This window comes from Passer montanus, unplaced genomic scaffold, assembly GCF_014805655.1.
Source record: "Passer montanus isolate IOZ18808 unplaced genomic scaffold, ASM1480565v1 scaffold7, whole genome shotgun sequence".
Taxonomy (NCBI): domain Eukaryota; kingdom Metazoa; phylum Chordata; class Aves; order Passeriformes; family Passeridae; genus Passer; species Passer montanus.
In genome coordinates this window covers 6,179,158-6,193,692 of record NW_024372147.1, presented here as the reverse complement: position 1 = coordinate 6,193,692, position 14,535 = coordinate 6,179,158, and the positions used below count along the sequence as shown (strand labels likewise).

General features: G+C 36.7%; 1 protein-coding gene across 1 annotated transcript in view; it reads left to right on the top strand.

Moving 5' to 3' along the window:
- FOCAD (focadhesin) overlaps positions 1–13,065 on the top strand; it is an 88,990-nt gene extending 75,925 nt beyond the window's left edge. The window contains exons 35-45 of the mRNA XM_039729800.1: positions 63–165; positions 1,266–1,346; positions 2,333–2,461; positions 3,472–3,587; positions 4,774–5,034; positions 5,639–5,728; positions 7,216–7,393; positions 8,825–8,922; positions 9,823–10,068; positions 11,198–11,273; positions 12,642–13,065. Coding sequence (XP_039585734.1) covers positions 63–165; positions 1,266–1,346; positions 2,333–2,461; positions 3,472–3,587; positions 4,774–5,034; positions 5,639–5,728; positions 7,216–7,393; positions 8,825–8,922; positions 9,823–10,068; positions 11,198–11,273; positions 12,642–12,715 — 1,452 coding nt within the window. The 3' untranslated portion in view covers positions 12,716–13,065. The remainder of the gene's footprint in view (positions 1–62; positions 166–1,265; positions 1,347–2,332; positions 2,462–3,471; positions 3,588–4,773; positions 5,035–5,638; positions 5,729–7,215; positions 7,394–8,824; positions 8,923–9,822; positions 10,069–11,197; positions 11,274–12,641) is intronic.
- Positions 13,066–14,535: the final 1,470 nt, after the last annotated feature.

Sequence of the window (14,535 nt, the reverse complement as noted above, 5' to 3'; positions counted from 1 at the left end):
ATCCAGCTTGAATGAGACAGTGTAGGGAAATTTGTCTAACTAGTGGTTTATTGTCTCAACAGATAATTAGTTTCTCAGAGCAGATTGGTCTTCAGACAAATGCAGCAAGACTTCTGGGACGTCTTCACATGTCCTGTTTGTCTTCTACCCAGAACAGGGCATCTGGTAAGATGCTTTATTACTGCTTCTTAAAGAACATGTAGAAATAGCACATCACTAAAAAGACAGTGAGAGACACATGCGATAATATCAGTCAGACATTGCAGCCCTGTGAGGTGACATGACAGCCTTTGAATCAGAGATCTAACACAGAGGTCCTGTGTGCCTAAAGGGTGGAACATGAAGTAGGAATCAGTAATGGGATACCCCACATCTGCTTTTACTTGCAGTATGAAAGTAAGGTTCTAAATTGTTCTGGTCAAACTTGTATATTGCTTCTTTATTTTTTAATAGGATAAGTGTAAACAGGTTTTACAGTTCCTATGGCATGTGTGTTTGACATCTACTCTGTGCCTTTTAGAACTGATTCATCTACTTTTTGTTTTAGCACTTCCCACTGTATAAAAAAAACAGTATGTAAAAACTAGTCTATAACAAGACCAAACTAATGTTTTAGAAGTATTTTCCTATAACAGATCTTCTCAGATTAGCTGAAATAAAAAAACTAGTGTTCTGTGCTCTTTCAGGGTGGCTGATGCCTCCCTAACTTTTAAGTGTTGTTTCAATATGCATTGGTAAAGTAAAGGTCAGATAATTAATCATTAATGAAATACCAGTAACAAACAAAAGCTAATGAAGTTGAAGCTGTTCACTTTGGTGTGAACTAAACAGGGAGCAGCCAAAAATACAAAATGTAGATGAAATTACAAAGAAAAGTCTCTTAAAGTTTCTACTTTTATGCATGCCTGCGTACATACATAGAATGTCTCTGCTGCATTAAACTTCCCAAAAGTTTGAGCTGTTCCCTTTCAAAGCCCAGCTTGCAGTGACCAACGTATTTTTAAGGACGTTCTTATCCCTGGCTTTTGATCTCTGAATTTGTTTTTTCTGATCTGGCACCTCTCACCACCAGAAATGTTTAGCTTGCCTTAAAGATGAAAAGGCCAATATGTCTATCAGTCCGGTAGTCTAAATACCCTGAGTCACCTACAGAATCAGTTAGCTCAAACACAGCTCAATTTGGCCTTTAAATGTACTTGGGAGCAGAAGGTTATAATTTTTGCTGATGATATTTTAGAATATAAGCAGTCTTTTTATCTTCACAGTTCCTCCAGATTTTAGCTACTTACCTGTAAACAGCTTTATCAGGGCAGCCATTGACTTTGCTATTGAAAGTGGAAAGAAAGGTAAGGATCGAACTACAGCATTCCTCTGGGAAATTTGTTACAGCTATAAAAGATGACCTTAAACACTTGCTTTTATTTGCTAAGAGAACTTTTCTAAGCACAAATGTGAACTTCACTAATGTGAGGTATTTAAAATAGAAATTTATTACACTCAAAAAGATAAGGTAATATTGTGCAGTTAGGACTTCAGTTTTCTCCACCTAATTCTTGACTTTTAAAACCCTTTTCCCTTCCCTCTCTGTTGATGACATGATGTTTCTTCCCTATAAGAATTAAAGTCAAATAATTTTTAAGTGTTAGCCTGTATGCTCAGTTAATACTCCATCATCAGACCGACTTTATGCTGCCCCTTATTTCAGTGATGCTGGATTTAGATTCTCTGTATCAGCGTGGTATTAATCAGATTACTGATTATAAGAGCGATGTCTTGGAGTAGTCTTAAGGAGGATAGAGAGGACTGCTTCTATGTGGAGTTAAGTGAGCTCACTGCTGTCCTATGAAGCAAGCTTCGCTTTAAATGGAGTTTAAAGTGCCTATGTTTTGATTCCAGGAGAACTGAGTTAACTTAAGTTGACATAACATGGTACGTAGCAAAGGTTAGCACTTATCTGACTGGTTTTTTGGCCTGCATCTACAAGATGAGAAAGGAAAGCAGTGTCAGAAAACTTTGCTGTTCTCCCAATAAGAAATCCAGAAGTACTACCTTACTAGATGAGGAATATCTTTAATTAACTTGTAAATTTACTCAAGAACAAGGGACCAGAAAGTTTCTATTAGTGACAAAAAACCAGTTTGACAGGACATTAAAAATGTAACCGTTCATTATAAGTGAAATGGCTAATTCTCAGATGCAAAAAGTAACAATGACACTTTTCAGTTCTTTACTACAGCTTGAACTACAGTGTAGTGTTCACATTTTTTTGCTGAGCTGTTCAGCCATATATGTGTGTATAAAATTTAGACTCTGACCAAATCTTCTGTTCTAGGCCCTGAATCTGTCCCAGCTGAGCTGGTGAAAGTAGCACTGGCACCCATTGCATTAGTTGGAGAAAGCCATCAGTATCCACCTGTAAACTGGGCATCCATTCTTTCTCCGTTGATGAGGCTGGACTTTGGTAAGAGTAGTAGTTTTCTATTAAAACTTCTGCATTAGTTTTCTATTAAAACTCTGAACAAGAGTTCTTCACTAATGCAGCTTTCACAAACTTTGGAGCCCTCTTCAGGGCTTGAAGTTAGTGCAGTGGTTAGTTTTATTATGCTTTCAAGACTGAATTTTTAGTGATTGCAAGTATATATTTCTCATCACCATGTGGACACTGTTTTAACTGAAGAAAAACTAAAGAAGATCAGAGCTGATAAGTTCCCTAGAATATTGGTGAAAGTGGCCTGAACATTTCATTTGATTTATATAAAAGCCCCTCATAAAACTCAACTAACTGTATCCTGTTATGAGTAACTGCTAAATGCTTGGTCCAGTGCCCATGTCAGAGCCTGCATGCCACTTTTTCACATATTTCAACTGTTTGATAGTTCACCTAGCTATCACTTGTTTGAAATACACTTTCTATTAAATTACACTGGGTAATAATTTTCAGAATAATGGATAAAGATTCCTATAATGAGGCCTGCCGTTTTTATGAAGAGCTAAGACTTGTTAAATGTCTGAAGGGTTTTTTTATTCCTGCTTTTCACTTGGGAGTCTTACTTTTGTAAATGAGGGAATTTTCAGAGGAAACAGTATGTCTGTTTTGTGGCTGGTTTTAGATATCAGACGGCATCATAGTCTAGGAATATTGACTCATTTTTACTTCTGTGTATTAAATACTGACTTTTTTGGCAAGAAGGGCCTGTGTTTTTTAAATTTTTACTTTTCTTAGCATTCCCACATTTTTGTTCCTGAGGGATTGAAATAACTTGAACAAATGCTGATACTTCTTGCTGAAAGTGCATGAATGTAAAGAGGAGTCTTCTAACATGTATATGTTAAAAGCTTTAAGTAGGATTTTTAGAAAAATAAGTTGTAATGTAATGCTCTAGTAGAACAATAACTCTATTTTATGAGTCGAGAACAAATTTAAAGGGAAAATATTTTCTTTCTAACTTAGTTTGTTTTTTTCTGTTTTAGGTGATGAGGTAAAACATCTCTGCCTTGAACTGGCTGTGACACAAGCTCAGTCATCTCAAAATGCAGCAATGCTTTTAGGGATGTGGGTGGCACCTCCCCTTATCTACAGTCTCAGTGTACGTATGTCAGAAAACTTGTGGGAGCTCAGCACCTCTTTCATATAAAATTCCTCAGTGACAATGTTTAGGCTGTCTCACCAGAAAAGGATTACTGGTTCAAAATTCTTCAGAAATACCATGGCAGACTTAAGACCTGCTACACTCATTTTACTTTACTGCTTAAGACCTATAGTGCTGATAACCTCGTGAGATAAAGCATGGCATGCAGGGAGAAAAAGTATCTTGTATTATACCAATTAAAAGTCTTAACAAAAAGGTCCATGCTAATCTGTCCAAAAGCTTACCTACTTTTTCTAGCAAGGTCTCTTGATCTAGCTAACTAGTAAAAAAAGCTATGTCTTAAAAACCTTGCCTTAATTTTGTAGGCAAGGTTTTAATTTTAATACCCAACAGACTAACCTACAGTATAATCAAATTTGGTCTTATCCTTCATTGCTTTTCTGTTCTTCTGGAATTAAAAGGTGGATTCCTTAATACCATATGTAAAACTCCCTGAATCCCACAGAACACTTGAGTGCACATTTCTGTCATTTTCTCCTAGTTCAGGAGCAGATTCATGACAATTCTCTGAAAATTAGTTGCTTTTTTCTGTGATCTCTTCAAGGAGTGTTTTTTGTTTTAATTCATTAGTCTTAGATATGCAAACATTTGCTGGCAGTTTTAAGGTACATAATTGGTAAGGTACCAAAAAAAAGATTTTATTTCTGACTGCCACTTTTCCAGTTGCAGTGGGAGTTTGTGGTCACAAAATAAGGTGAGCTATAGAGAATTTAAGCTCTGCCTTTCGTACGGATTATTCATTCTTCACTAGCTAGCAACATGCATAGTTCTATGGCTATCATACTTCTGTCATTGACTGTCTAGACAGTCTGTATGCTTTATGTAGAAATGCAGTGGGCACTATGTAAAAAAATTACTCTGTCCATACGGAGATGTGGTGTCCAAGGTTCACTGAAAGTAAGTTCTTCAGTTTTTAATGAAAACAGAATATTGACATATTTGAACTCTCTTTAATTAAAAAAAAATCATCAAAAAAGGGAAGAAGAAAAGACCTGAGAAATATTTATGACTTTAAGTGCTTTTATAAATCATGTTTGAGCTCTTTTTATAATTTCACCCAGCAATAGCTCAAGGTCAGTGAAGAGCTAGAATTTGAAATGGAGCAAAAATTTTTCCTTTTCAGATGAAAACTCAGAAATATCTTTTCATGTCCCTGTCCCTGTGGATGCAACATGTTGCAGAAGACAAACTGCAGTCTTTTACAGAAGTGCTTCTGATACAACAATTTGAAGTGAATAACCGCACAAAAAGCCCAGAAATTTGCCAGTGTGTTCTACAGGGGCTCATCCAGGCAATGAAACTTCCCAACCCTGCCCAGTTTTGCTGGAGCTTTTTGTGTCAGGCTGTGGAGAAAATATATGAGCTTCTTCCAAATGAGGTTCAGGTAAGAAATATGTATGTGGTGTATGAACACTGTAGCTAGGTATTTTTTTAATGATGGTAAGTACCATCTTTTTTGCACTGATGCATCAGATTCAAAACATTAATTAGATGTGCAATTTTTAATTATATTTGTTAAAGTAGCAGCATAATTTCAATTGAAGTTACTTTTGGTTATTTTAGAATACGATGTGAAACCAATCTAATGTGCATTCCTCCCTCAGAAATGATTTGGTAATACAAAATTACAGTATTAGTACCGAAATAAATTTTAATGAAAGAGAAGAAATGAACAATGAGGAGACTTTCTTTTTCCCACAGAGGATTCAGTTTCTCACAGTGATTTAAAGAAACTATTTAGCTACAGAAAATACTTCCAAAGAATGGCACTTTGCCATTAAAAATAAAATAAACTCTTTAAAAGTATTCAAATACCATTGTTCTTGTAGATTGATTTATGTCAAATTCCTCAGCAAATATTCTAAAATAGATTAGGTGAGGCTAGAATTATTCATCATTATCATTAAAAAGTTCCTAAACTCACAATTTTGACTATAAAGAAAGCCAGAAGTAGACATTTAGACATGCATTTACTTTTCTTTTTGCAGAGAGGTGAGCTGGAAATGTATATTGATGTAGCCAGATGTATTTCAGAAATGGCTGATTCAGAGATCAATCGCATTGTCCAGATCTCCAAGGTAATTACATTTGAATTATGCTCTTTTATCACCAGATCATGTGAAACAAACAACCTTGTCATTTTTATTGTCACCAGACTGTTTTAGCTCGCTGGGAGCATTTAATTGTTTTACGTGACATATAGGTAAGAGTGTTCAGGATCTAATCTTCAGGCAGCAGAGAGAAGCAGAAGTAGTAAGAATCCATATTCCAAACTTTCTCAAAGCAACTCAAATACTCATGATTTCATCTGGGAGGTTTGAACTGGAGAGTCTTAACTAACTTGGTGAGGTGGGGGGCTGGCCTCTTCTCTCAGGCAGCCAGTCCCAGGCAAGACACAAAGAAGATACAGTCCTAAGCTGCACCAGGAGAGGTTTAGGCTGGACATTAGGAACAATTTCTTCACAGAAAGGATGATTAGTGCTTAGAATGGGAATGTCACACCAGGGAGATGGTGGAGACACTGTCCCTAGAGGTGTTTAAGGAAAGACTGGATGTGGCACTCAGTGCTGAGGTCTAGTTGACATGGTATAGTTGAATCATATGTTGGACTTGATAATCTCATAGGTCTTTTCCAACCTAATTGATTCTGTCATTCTGGGAATTACTTCTGTTAGCAGAACAGGAATGGTGTGAACCAGAGTGGTGTTATATCTTCTGAATCTCAGACCGATGATGCAAACAGCACACCACAGTCCTCTTTAGTTAATATACCCACCTGCTTGAAACTGTAAATGCATCCTGGTGACTAGCTGTCCTTGAGCTGGTGGATCTCTGCTTCTGTTAAAAATGTGAAATAATTGACTGAAAAACCTTTCATTCCTGATTTTATGTTCTATATTTACATTCACGCTCAGAATGTTTCCTGGTGGACAAGATGACTGTGGATGATAATGTAATAAAAAAAAAAGCTTTTATCTTGTAGCTCACCAGTGGAATCAATTAGCGGTGGAATACTTAGCAGCTGAAATGCTAAGGAAGTGACCTGTGTGGAAGAAGTTTGTATTTTCAGATCAAGCTTTTAAAAACAAACATCTGTGACGTAAAGCCCCCTGTTCTGTTTTCTATGAAATTCACTAGAGTACCAAGCATTCAAATAGGTTGTGGAGGCTGAACTGTCATTTCCTTGTATTTTTCATTCTTATTTCACACTGGAAAACATCATTTAAGAAAGCCTCATTTTGTCACTACAGTGTATCTGTCTTGCAGGAAGATCTGAGTGGCCAGAACTGTTAAGCTGGTTCATTCAATTTCAAAGGGGAATGTAAAATTTAAGGCAGTGTGAAAAAAAGCTGTACTGAGTTACACTTTGCTGACCTATTTTGAACAATTCAAGTAAAGTTCAAGTAGCATGTACAGTCTTCTGTGTAATAATAAGTTTTGAGGAAAGTGAAGCCTACTAGTTATTCAAAGAGTTTCTTACTTTTTTATAAAGAGGAGTGCAGAATTTACTCTTCCCACAAGAAATGTAGCTTTCAATTTAACATTTTTTTAATTGCATTTGCAGAACAATATAGAGAAGGCCACGTTCGTGAAAGTGTATTTGGTTTCTCAAGGAAGATTGCCTCTGACGAACTTGAGTTCCGTGATTCATATTGTGGCAGGATATCACCAGAAGGAAAATATTTTATGGATGTTCTTGCATAGTTTCTATCATGCTCGCATTGTGAGACATGAAAATACAGGTAAGATTAAGCTTAAAGAAAAATCAACAATGCAATCAACAGATATTCATGAATCTACACTGATTCCTTTAAAATAATTTTAAGATGGTTTAACCAAAGTATTTCCAAATTTCTCCATATTGGAAACTACTGTCTTCAGAATTATTTTATTATTCAAGTACTTGTATCAAACTTTGCTTTTATGTTTTTCTCCAGTTACTTCTTTTTTCTGTGGTCTGGCTACAAGTTATTTGTCTCATCAATGTGTTTTGCAGACCAGAGTTTTAACTAGATCTGTGTCTCCCACTCTTTTTAGGATAGTGTTAGAGATGTACATAGTACATTAGAGAGCTCTTAATACTGCAAGTCTGCTAATCTTCTGACCTAAAATCTGACTTACCAGTATGTGACACAGAAGGTGGGGGGATGTTCCCATAAGACTGGTTGAACTAGGGAGATAACTTTCTTTCCTGAACTCCTTGAACTGATTTAACACAGGAAATAAATTTCCCTTTATCCCTCTTCATAACTATACCAGATAGTCATCTGGTGGCTTAATGATTTGGGCTGGCTCAGCTATGGGTCTGACAAAGCATAGGGGCTGATGCAAGAGAAGTAGGAGAATCAAACAGGAAGATAAAGAAGGAGGAAACAAGAAAAGAAAGATACAAGAATGAGGTCTCATTTTCATGGCAGAAAGGTCTTTGTCTGTCTGTGTTCACTGAACAGCTTCAAAGCATTATATTGCCAGATGCCTTACCTGCCAGCTGTGTTTGAAGAACTTCAATGAGTAGTGAGCTTTAATTGAGTGTAGTGAGGTTTCTCTGGGTAAAAGAGGAGACAGCATGAAAGGGGGCACTTGTAAAGATTACATGGACATAGTAATGTGTGATGTAATGTGGTCTTGGTGGTGAGCTTCTGGGAGGCAGAACATATTATGGATAGCAGAATCTGAATCAATGAAATGTCTTCCATCCTTGAGATGAATTGAGGGCTGATTTTATTTGCATGCTTTGACCATATTTTACTGACCCTCTCAGCACTGTAGTACCATTTTCACAGTAATGTGCACATTGAGGGAGGCTTTAGGATTCTGTAGAGGTCAGATGTGCAGACTTGGTTAGTGGCTCCTGCAGGCTGCCATTATGTGAAATAATTTTCACTCAGTTTTTTTTTGGCCTTCTTTGTGAGTGTGTGTGTGTATGTTCAGTGTGTTACCTGCCCTGTAAGCAACGTTTCTGTACTATTCAAGGACCTATATGTTTTCTGTCAGTGGCAGAATTAATCAAATGTGATAATGGTGTTGGTGATCTTTTTCTTTTAGAGTTGGTACTTTCCTGCTATAGTAATTTTCTGTGCTTGCTTTTCAATGAAAAGCAATGCATTCTAGTGTTTAACATGAGTAACATGTTAATTCTTAAAAATAAGAATGAGTTCTTATTCTTTTTCTAGGAGTTCTCAAAAGAATGGACTGGCTGTTAGACCTGATGGGCTACATCAGAAATGTAGCGCACAAGTCAACACCCTTAGAAAATGTTGATCTGAAAGAGGTAATGGCTGTGAAAATTATTTGGAGCAAGGACAGAAGGAGGTTCTGATATATTTCACATTTTTCCTCAGTTATAAGAATTATTCCCCATGCTTTTGTATTTTAGAAGATAGTGATCTCACCATCACAGAGAAGATCTTCACATTTTTTGTGAATGAATGTGTATTTAAAACTCTTACTTTAAAATAACCTTTACACTTAAGTTATGATAGAACCTTAAGGCAGCTAAAGGAAGTAATTTCTTAAAATTTACTGTATTTAGAACAATTGAAGGAAACTTTTTAATTCACTAGTAGAACTGTCTAGGCAGGTAAGAATTGAGTAGTTTCTGGTTCTGAGAGAGCTTGGACAGTTTCAGAGAAATAATATTGTTCACCTATTTTAGATCTTCCATTTGAGGATATAAAATAAGCTGCTGCCTAGATCAGAAGGGCATTAATTACATTGCTGCAATATTTCCCAACCATTTATAGCACCACAAAGGTGACCATCTCTGATCTCCCTCAGCAGTCAGGTTGCTGTGAAAAAGTTGTTTCTCCATTTTAAATAAGTTGTGGATCAGCTTTAATCTAAAAGATGATTTTAGAACAGTGTGATTTTACTTGTCTTCATGTAGAGATTTTAGTTTGAATTTATAGAGGCTTATGCTCTTCAAAGCATACAAGTATATTAAGAACTTTTTAGTTCTTAATTTTAGTTCTTGCATTTTGAATTTTACCTGAATTTTTATATGATTATTTTTAAGAGTAAGTGATCATCTGGATTTTGGTCTTGGGTTTTTGGTTGAATGAATTTTTTTGGATGAATTTTTTGTTGGGTTTTTTTGGTAAGGTTTTTAATTTTTTTTCTCCTTCTGTATTATTCATTTAATGAAGTGCATTTTTGCCTTTTTCCTGTTTAGTGCACAGATTTCCTCGTGTGGCTGTTTGCAGCTTCTGTTTTGGTCTGGGCTGACCATGGTGCTGCATTACTGCTTGGCCTCAGTGCTGACTGGTCACTGTGGAAACACCACATGGTATCACCAGAATTGTATGAGGAACACATTAGCCCCACTGACAAGTTTGCTGTGCAAGAGACTCTCACTCTCCTTCCAAGTAGCCTTTCCCTTTTGCTGGCTAAAGAACCGTGGAAAGAACAAACACAGAAGGTAAAACTGCATGTAGTGGTAAGCACTTTATATGAGAAAGAACCCCATTTTTGGTAGTCACCTTGGATCTTGGAGCAGTTATTTTCTCTATATTTTATTGCATCTCAATTGTGATCTCACTTTATTTTTAATCAGACACAAAAGTAGTTTCTTAAGTAAAATCTGAGAGTTGCAAAAAAAAAAAAAAATTCCAAAGTCAAACTCTTAAGAAAACACAGCCAGGAGAATTGGGAGCTGCTCGTAGCAAATCAGTGTTTTAAACACTGAAAGAAGGATCCTCTGCAGCTGGGCACACCACACTGTAAATTCAGAACAATCAAAGATCTTCTTTGCAGTTTGCAGTGTGTGTCATTTATTTTGATGTATGAGTTGAAAATAAATGTGGAAATTTGTTCCTAATTTGACAAACCTACTATGCAATGCACATAGTTGCTATATGTGGAAGTACTGTTATTAATCTATAGCGTAATAATTAGCTATTTTGTGCAAACTGGAATCTGCTGAGAACTGGTTTCTCTGAGCATGCTTCTGTGCTCAGAGTTACCTCTGAAGTCAGAATTCAGAATGTTGGAGGAATGCAGGGGTGAGCTGTTAGTATGCAAGTACTTAATTAGGTTTTAAGGAAGAATGTGAGGCCTTGCCCTGAAAATCATCCTTAGGAGTTTAAATACCATATTGTCATCCAGGCATCCTGCACTGCCAGAAAAAAATAACAAAAAATGAGAGAGGTCAAAAGAGGAATAAAGGCAATAAGAGTTCTGAAGGAATTTTTTTGCAGTAAAACATTTGGACAAGAGACTGATAAGAATGAATGATATTAATAGGTTAAAGGTATGAACAGGCAAGATGGAGGGAAGCTGTTTAGTGTGCCTTCTTCTTACAAAGAATTATTGCTGACATAATGAGAAGGCACAAAGGGAGTTTCAGATCCAGCTATGGAAAGAATTGCGTTGACAGGGAGATGTACTCTAGGGTGTTTTGTTTACCTTGGGCAGAAGCTTCATTGGCCACTGCCTATGATTAGATAACTGAATTTAGCAGTTATCTGTCTGTCAAAATGAAAGTAACTCATCGTGTTCTGATACAGGGGCTCTTTTAATTCAGATTTTTTTCATGTTTCTATCTTCAGTTTATTGACTGGCTGATCAATATGATGGAATGTCCTAAAGAAGCATTATCAGCATCTTCCATGGACCTGCTGAAAGGTAATATATTTTTAATTGGGTCCTCATTTTCCATAACAATCAGTACAGATCAAATGCAGTTGTTATAAGGAGTGAGATTTTGTCTTTGAGGTAATTGTCGCAGGTAAGTTGGTATTCTTGTCTGTAACATTTTACCTTTGCTGTTTCATCTTCTGATGCTTATAATGTAGCACTTAGGGTCCAAAGGATCTAGAGGTACATCTAGTGCACAAACTTATTTCATTGATAGATCTGTCTGTTGGTTTTGAAGTTACCCTTAAAAATAAGATGCAACATACTATTGGGAAATCCTCCGGTACTAGAATACAAATCACATAACTTTAGGTACAAGACTGTGCTGTGTGGAAGGGGTAGGAGGTGAACTAGGACAGCCTAGTAAAAGGGTCTGAGAAAAAAGGAAAGAGAAATGAGGGTTCCTGAAAAGATACAGGAAAAGAAAGTTGGAAAGTAGATAATATGTAAATTATGGTAGGAGTTGTAGCCCTAGCATGCATCCTATTGCTTACATACACATGTAGGATCTGTGCAACTCATTTTAAGAGGACACCATAGATATTCTCAAGAGAAGTAAGTGCACTTGTGTTTCTTTCCATAAACACAATGCACTTCCTTTGGACCATCTGATTTGTTGGACCTAAAAGGGGCTTCTTGAAATCCAATTATTAACTTATTTGCATTAATAGGATAATTACCCTTGTTTTGATGTCTGCATTTTTAGGCACTCTCTGATGAATTCCCCTGTAATGTCTGCTAATCTCCACCAGAAGCAATGCTAAGGGCCGTTTGAGAACCTCCTCTGTATATCAGAGAGTTCCAATATTCACCATATATTCTCAGTATGCCGCTATAGAGATAAGTCACTGTTCCCTTTGAGCTTCTCATTGTTTTTTTTCCTTTTACATACTAGAACATGAAACTTCCATCTAAATAACTAGACTGTGACTAGGTTGGTTACTGGATTTTGTCCGAAAACATAATTCTTTCAAGTTGAATTAAAAAATCAGTGAGTTGCATTTCTAATCAGTAAATTGGGCAGAGGACTTAATACTTTGTGCTTCTGTTGTTCCCAGAGCCTCCTATGTCCTGGCTTGCATCATTGCTCATTGAATTTGAGCTTTCTGCAATGTTGGTTGATCTGTGTGCCTAAGTGATAGACTAATTAGAAGATGATGTGATATGATTTCAGTAGGAGATGTGCCACAAAGCAAAGGAAGAGTCTAGTACATCACCATAAGTGAAAGAATTATGAAAAGAGTCAGTAAAAGGAGAACTAAACCTATACCTGTGCTAGTAAAACTACTAGGAAGAATACTCCCATCTTTTCCTTTGGACTGCACAACTTAATGCAATTTGTCCCTGTCTTCACAGTTACACTTCTGGCCTTGAGGTCTCTTGCCGAGTTCAAGAAGAAAGCAGTATGGACTAAAGCTTATGGTTGGTAGCTGCACACCATACCTTACCCAATGAAGAAAATTGTCCATACTTGAAAACATAATATTATTACTCAGGCATCAAGAAGCTGTATTTGAAAGACGTTTCCTAACAAAAGATTTTTAATTGGATTTTGGGTTTTTTTACCCTTTTGCTTCATCACAAAAATTCCTATGAAAAGCAATATTTTGTCTTTAATTGTTTTGCAAATGTGCTGAATCTAAATGAGAAATACACATTCAGTTTCAATTGAATTGTTTCAGTAACATCTGGGAACCTCAAATGCTGGAGTGGAATATTCCTTTAATTTGTGGAAGCTTTGGAGTAATGGTTGAAAATAAAATAAACTAGTAAAATTTGATGGATATAGTGTATTTATTAAAGTATGTTTTAGTGTAACAGACTTGTAATGAGCATTATTTTTGAAATGATAATCCTTTAGTAATAACCCAATGTTCTTGTGCAGTAATGACAACACATTATAACTACATAGTGTGATCAGAATTTCTGAAGAGCGGTGGTATGCATGTCAAGTTTGAAACGGCTTTATAAAGATTGCTGAAATGAGTTGATGATCCTGATGGCTGTAGTATCTGCAGCTCCAGGACAGTTGCCATTTTCTTTCCACTTGTAACTGTTCTTGTCTCCTTGACACTTCTCTGCACATAACAAGAGTTTTTCCTCTGCCTCTAGGGAGAAGGGACAATATAGCAACTCCTTTCCACACTTATCAACTTAAATAGATTAGCCCCTGCTATTTTCCTTATTTATTACTTTTTTCTTTTTGAAGGAATGGAGACTTTTTCACTTTGCAGTCTTTCCAAGACATGTTTTAAAAGAGATTTTATATTTAGCAATCCTCCTTGCTGAAGTGGACAAAAATTAACTAAATATAATTGGGCACTGTTCCCTAGTGTCTTTCAAAACAGTACTGGTAAGAGCATTGTTGATTTTTGATCAGGGTGAAAGAAATTATATTTCCATATATCTAGAAGACACATACCACTGGAGGAGTTATGTTATTTTTCAGGACTGATAACATTTCCTCTGTTAAAGAAATTCTCTGATTTCTTGATCACTTGGTCTGTTTGCCCTGGAGAAGAGGAGACAGGGGAGAGCCCTCATCGCAGTTGCAACTTCCTTGTGAGGGGAAGCAGAGAGGCAGGCATTGGTCTCTTCTCCGTGGTGACAGTGACAGCACCTGAGGGAATGGCCTGAAATTGTATCAGGAGATGTTTATGTTGGATGTTGGCTGTTAGGAAATGATTCTTCACCCAGAGGGTGGTTGGGCACTGGAACAGCTGCCCAGGGAAGTCACAGGACCAGCCTGATGGAGTTCAAGAAGCATTTGGACAATGCTCTCAAGGCACACAGTGTGACTCTTTGGGTTGTTCTGTGCAGGTCCAGGAGGTGGACTTTGATGATCCTTATAGCCCCCTTCCAACTCAGAATGTATGATTCCATGACTCTTTCTAGCATTTTCTCATCCAACAGGGTACTGTGTGAAGGCTGAGCATTTCTTCACTGATTGGGTGTGTGGAGGATTAATGCAGTACTTGTTTGCCTTTCCAAAATAGTGGATAATTAGTGGTAGTTTTCTGCTGCATATGCAGCTCTGTATTGAGAAAACTGTCTAAAGGTGAATGTGCAGAAGGACTCACTGAAAGTCCTTGTCAGAGAGCGTGCATCTCAGTTCATGACTTTCCATTTGTGTGTGCTTCTGTGTAATCTCTAACAAAGCCAAATACATCACACTTTAATGGTTCCATCTCTAATGTACTGTTTCAAACTAACTTACACCTTTAATCATCTTAGTTTGCCTGTTGATTAG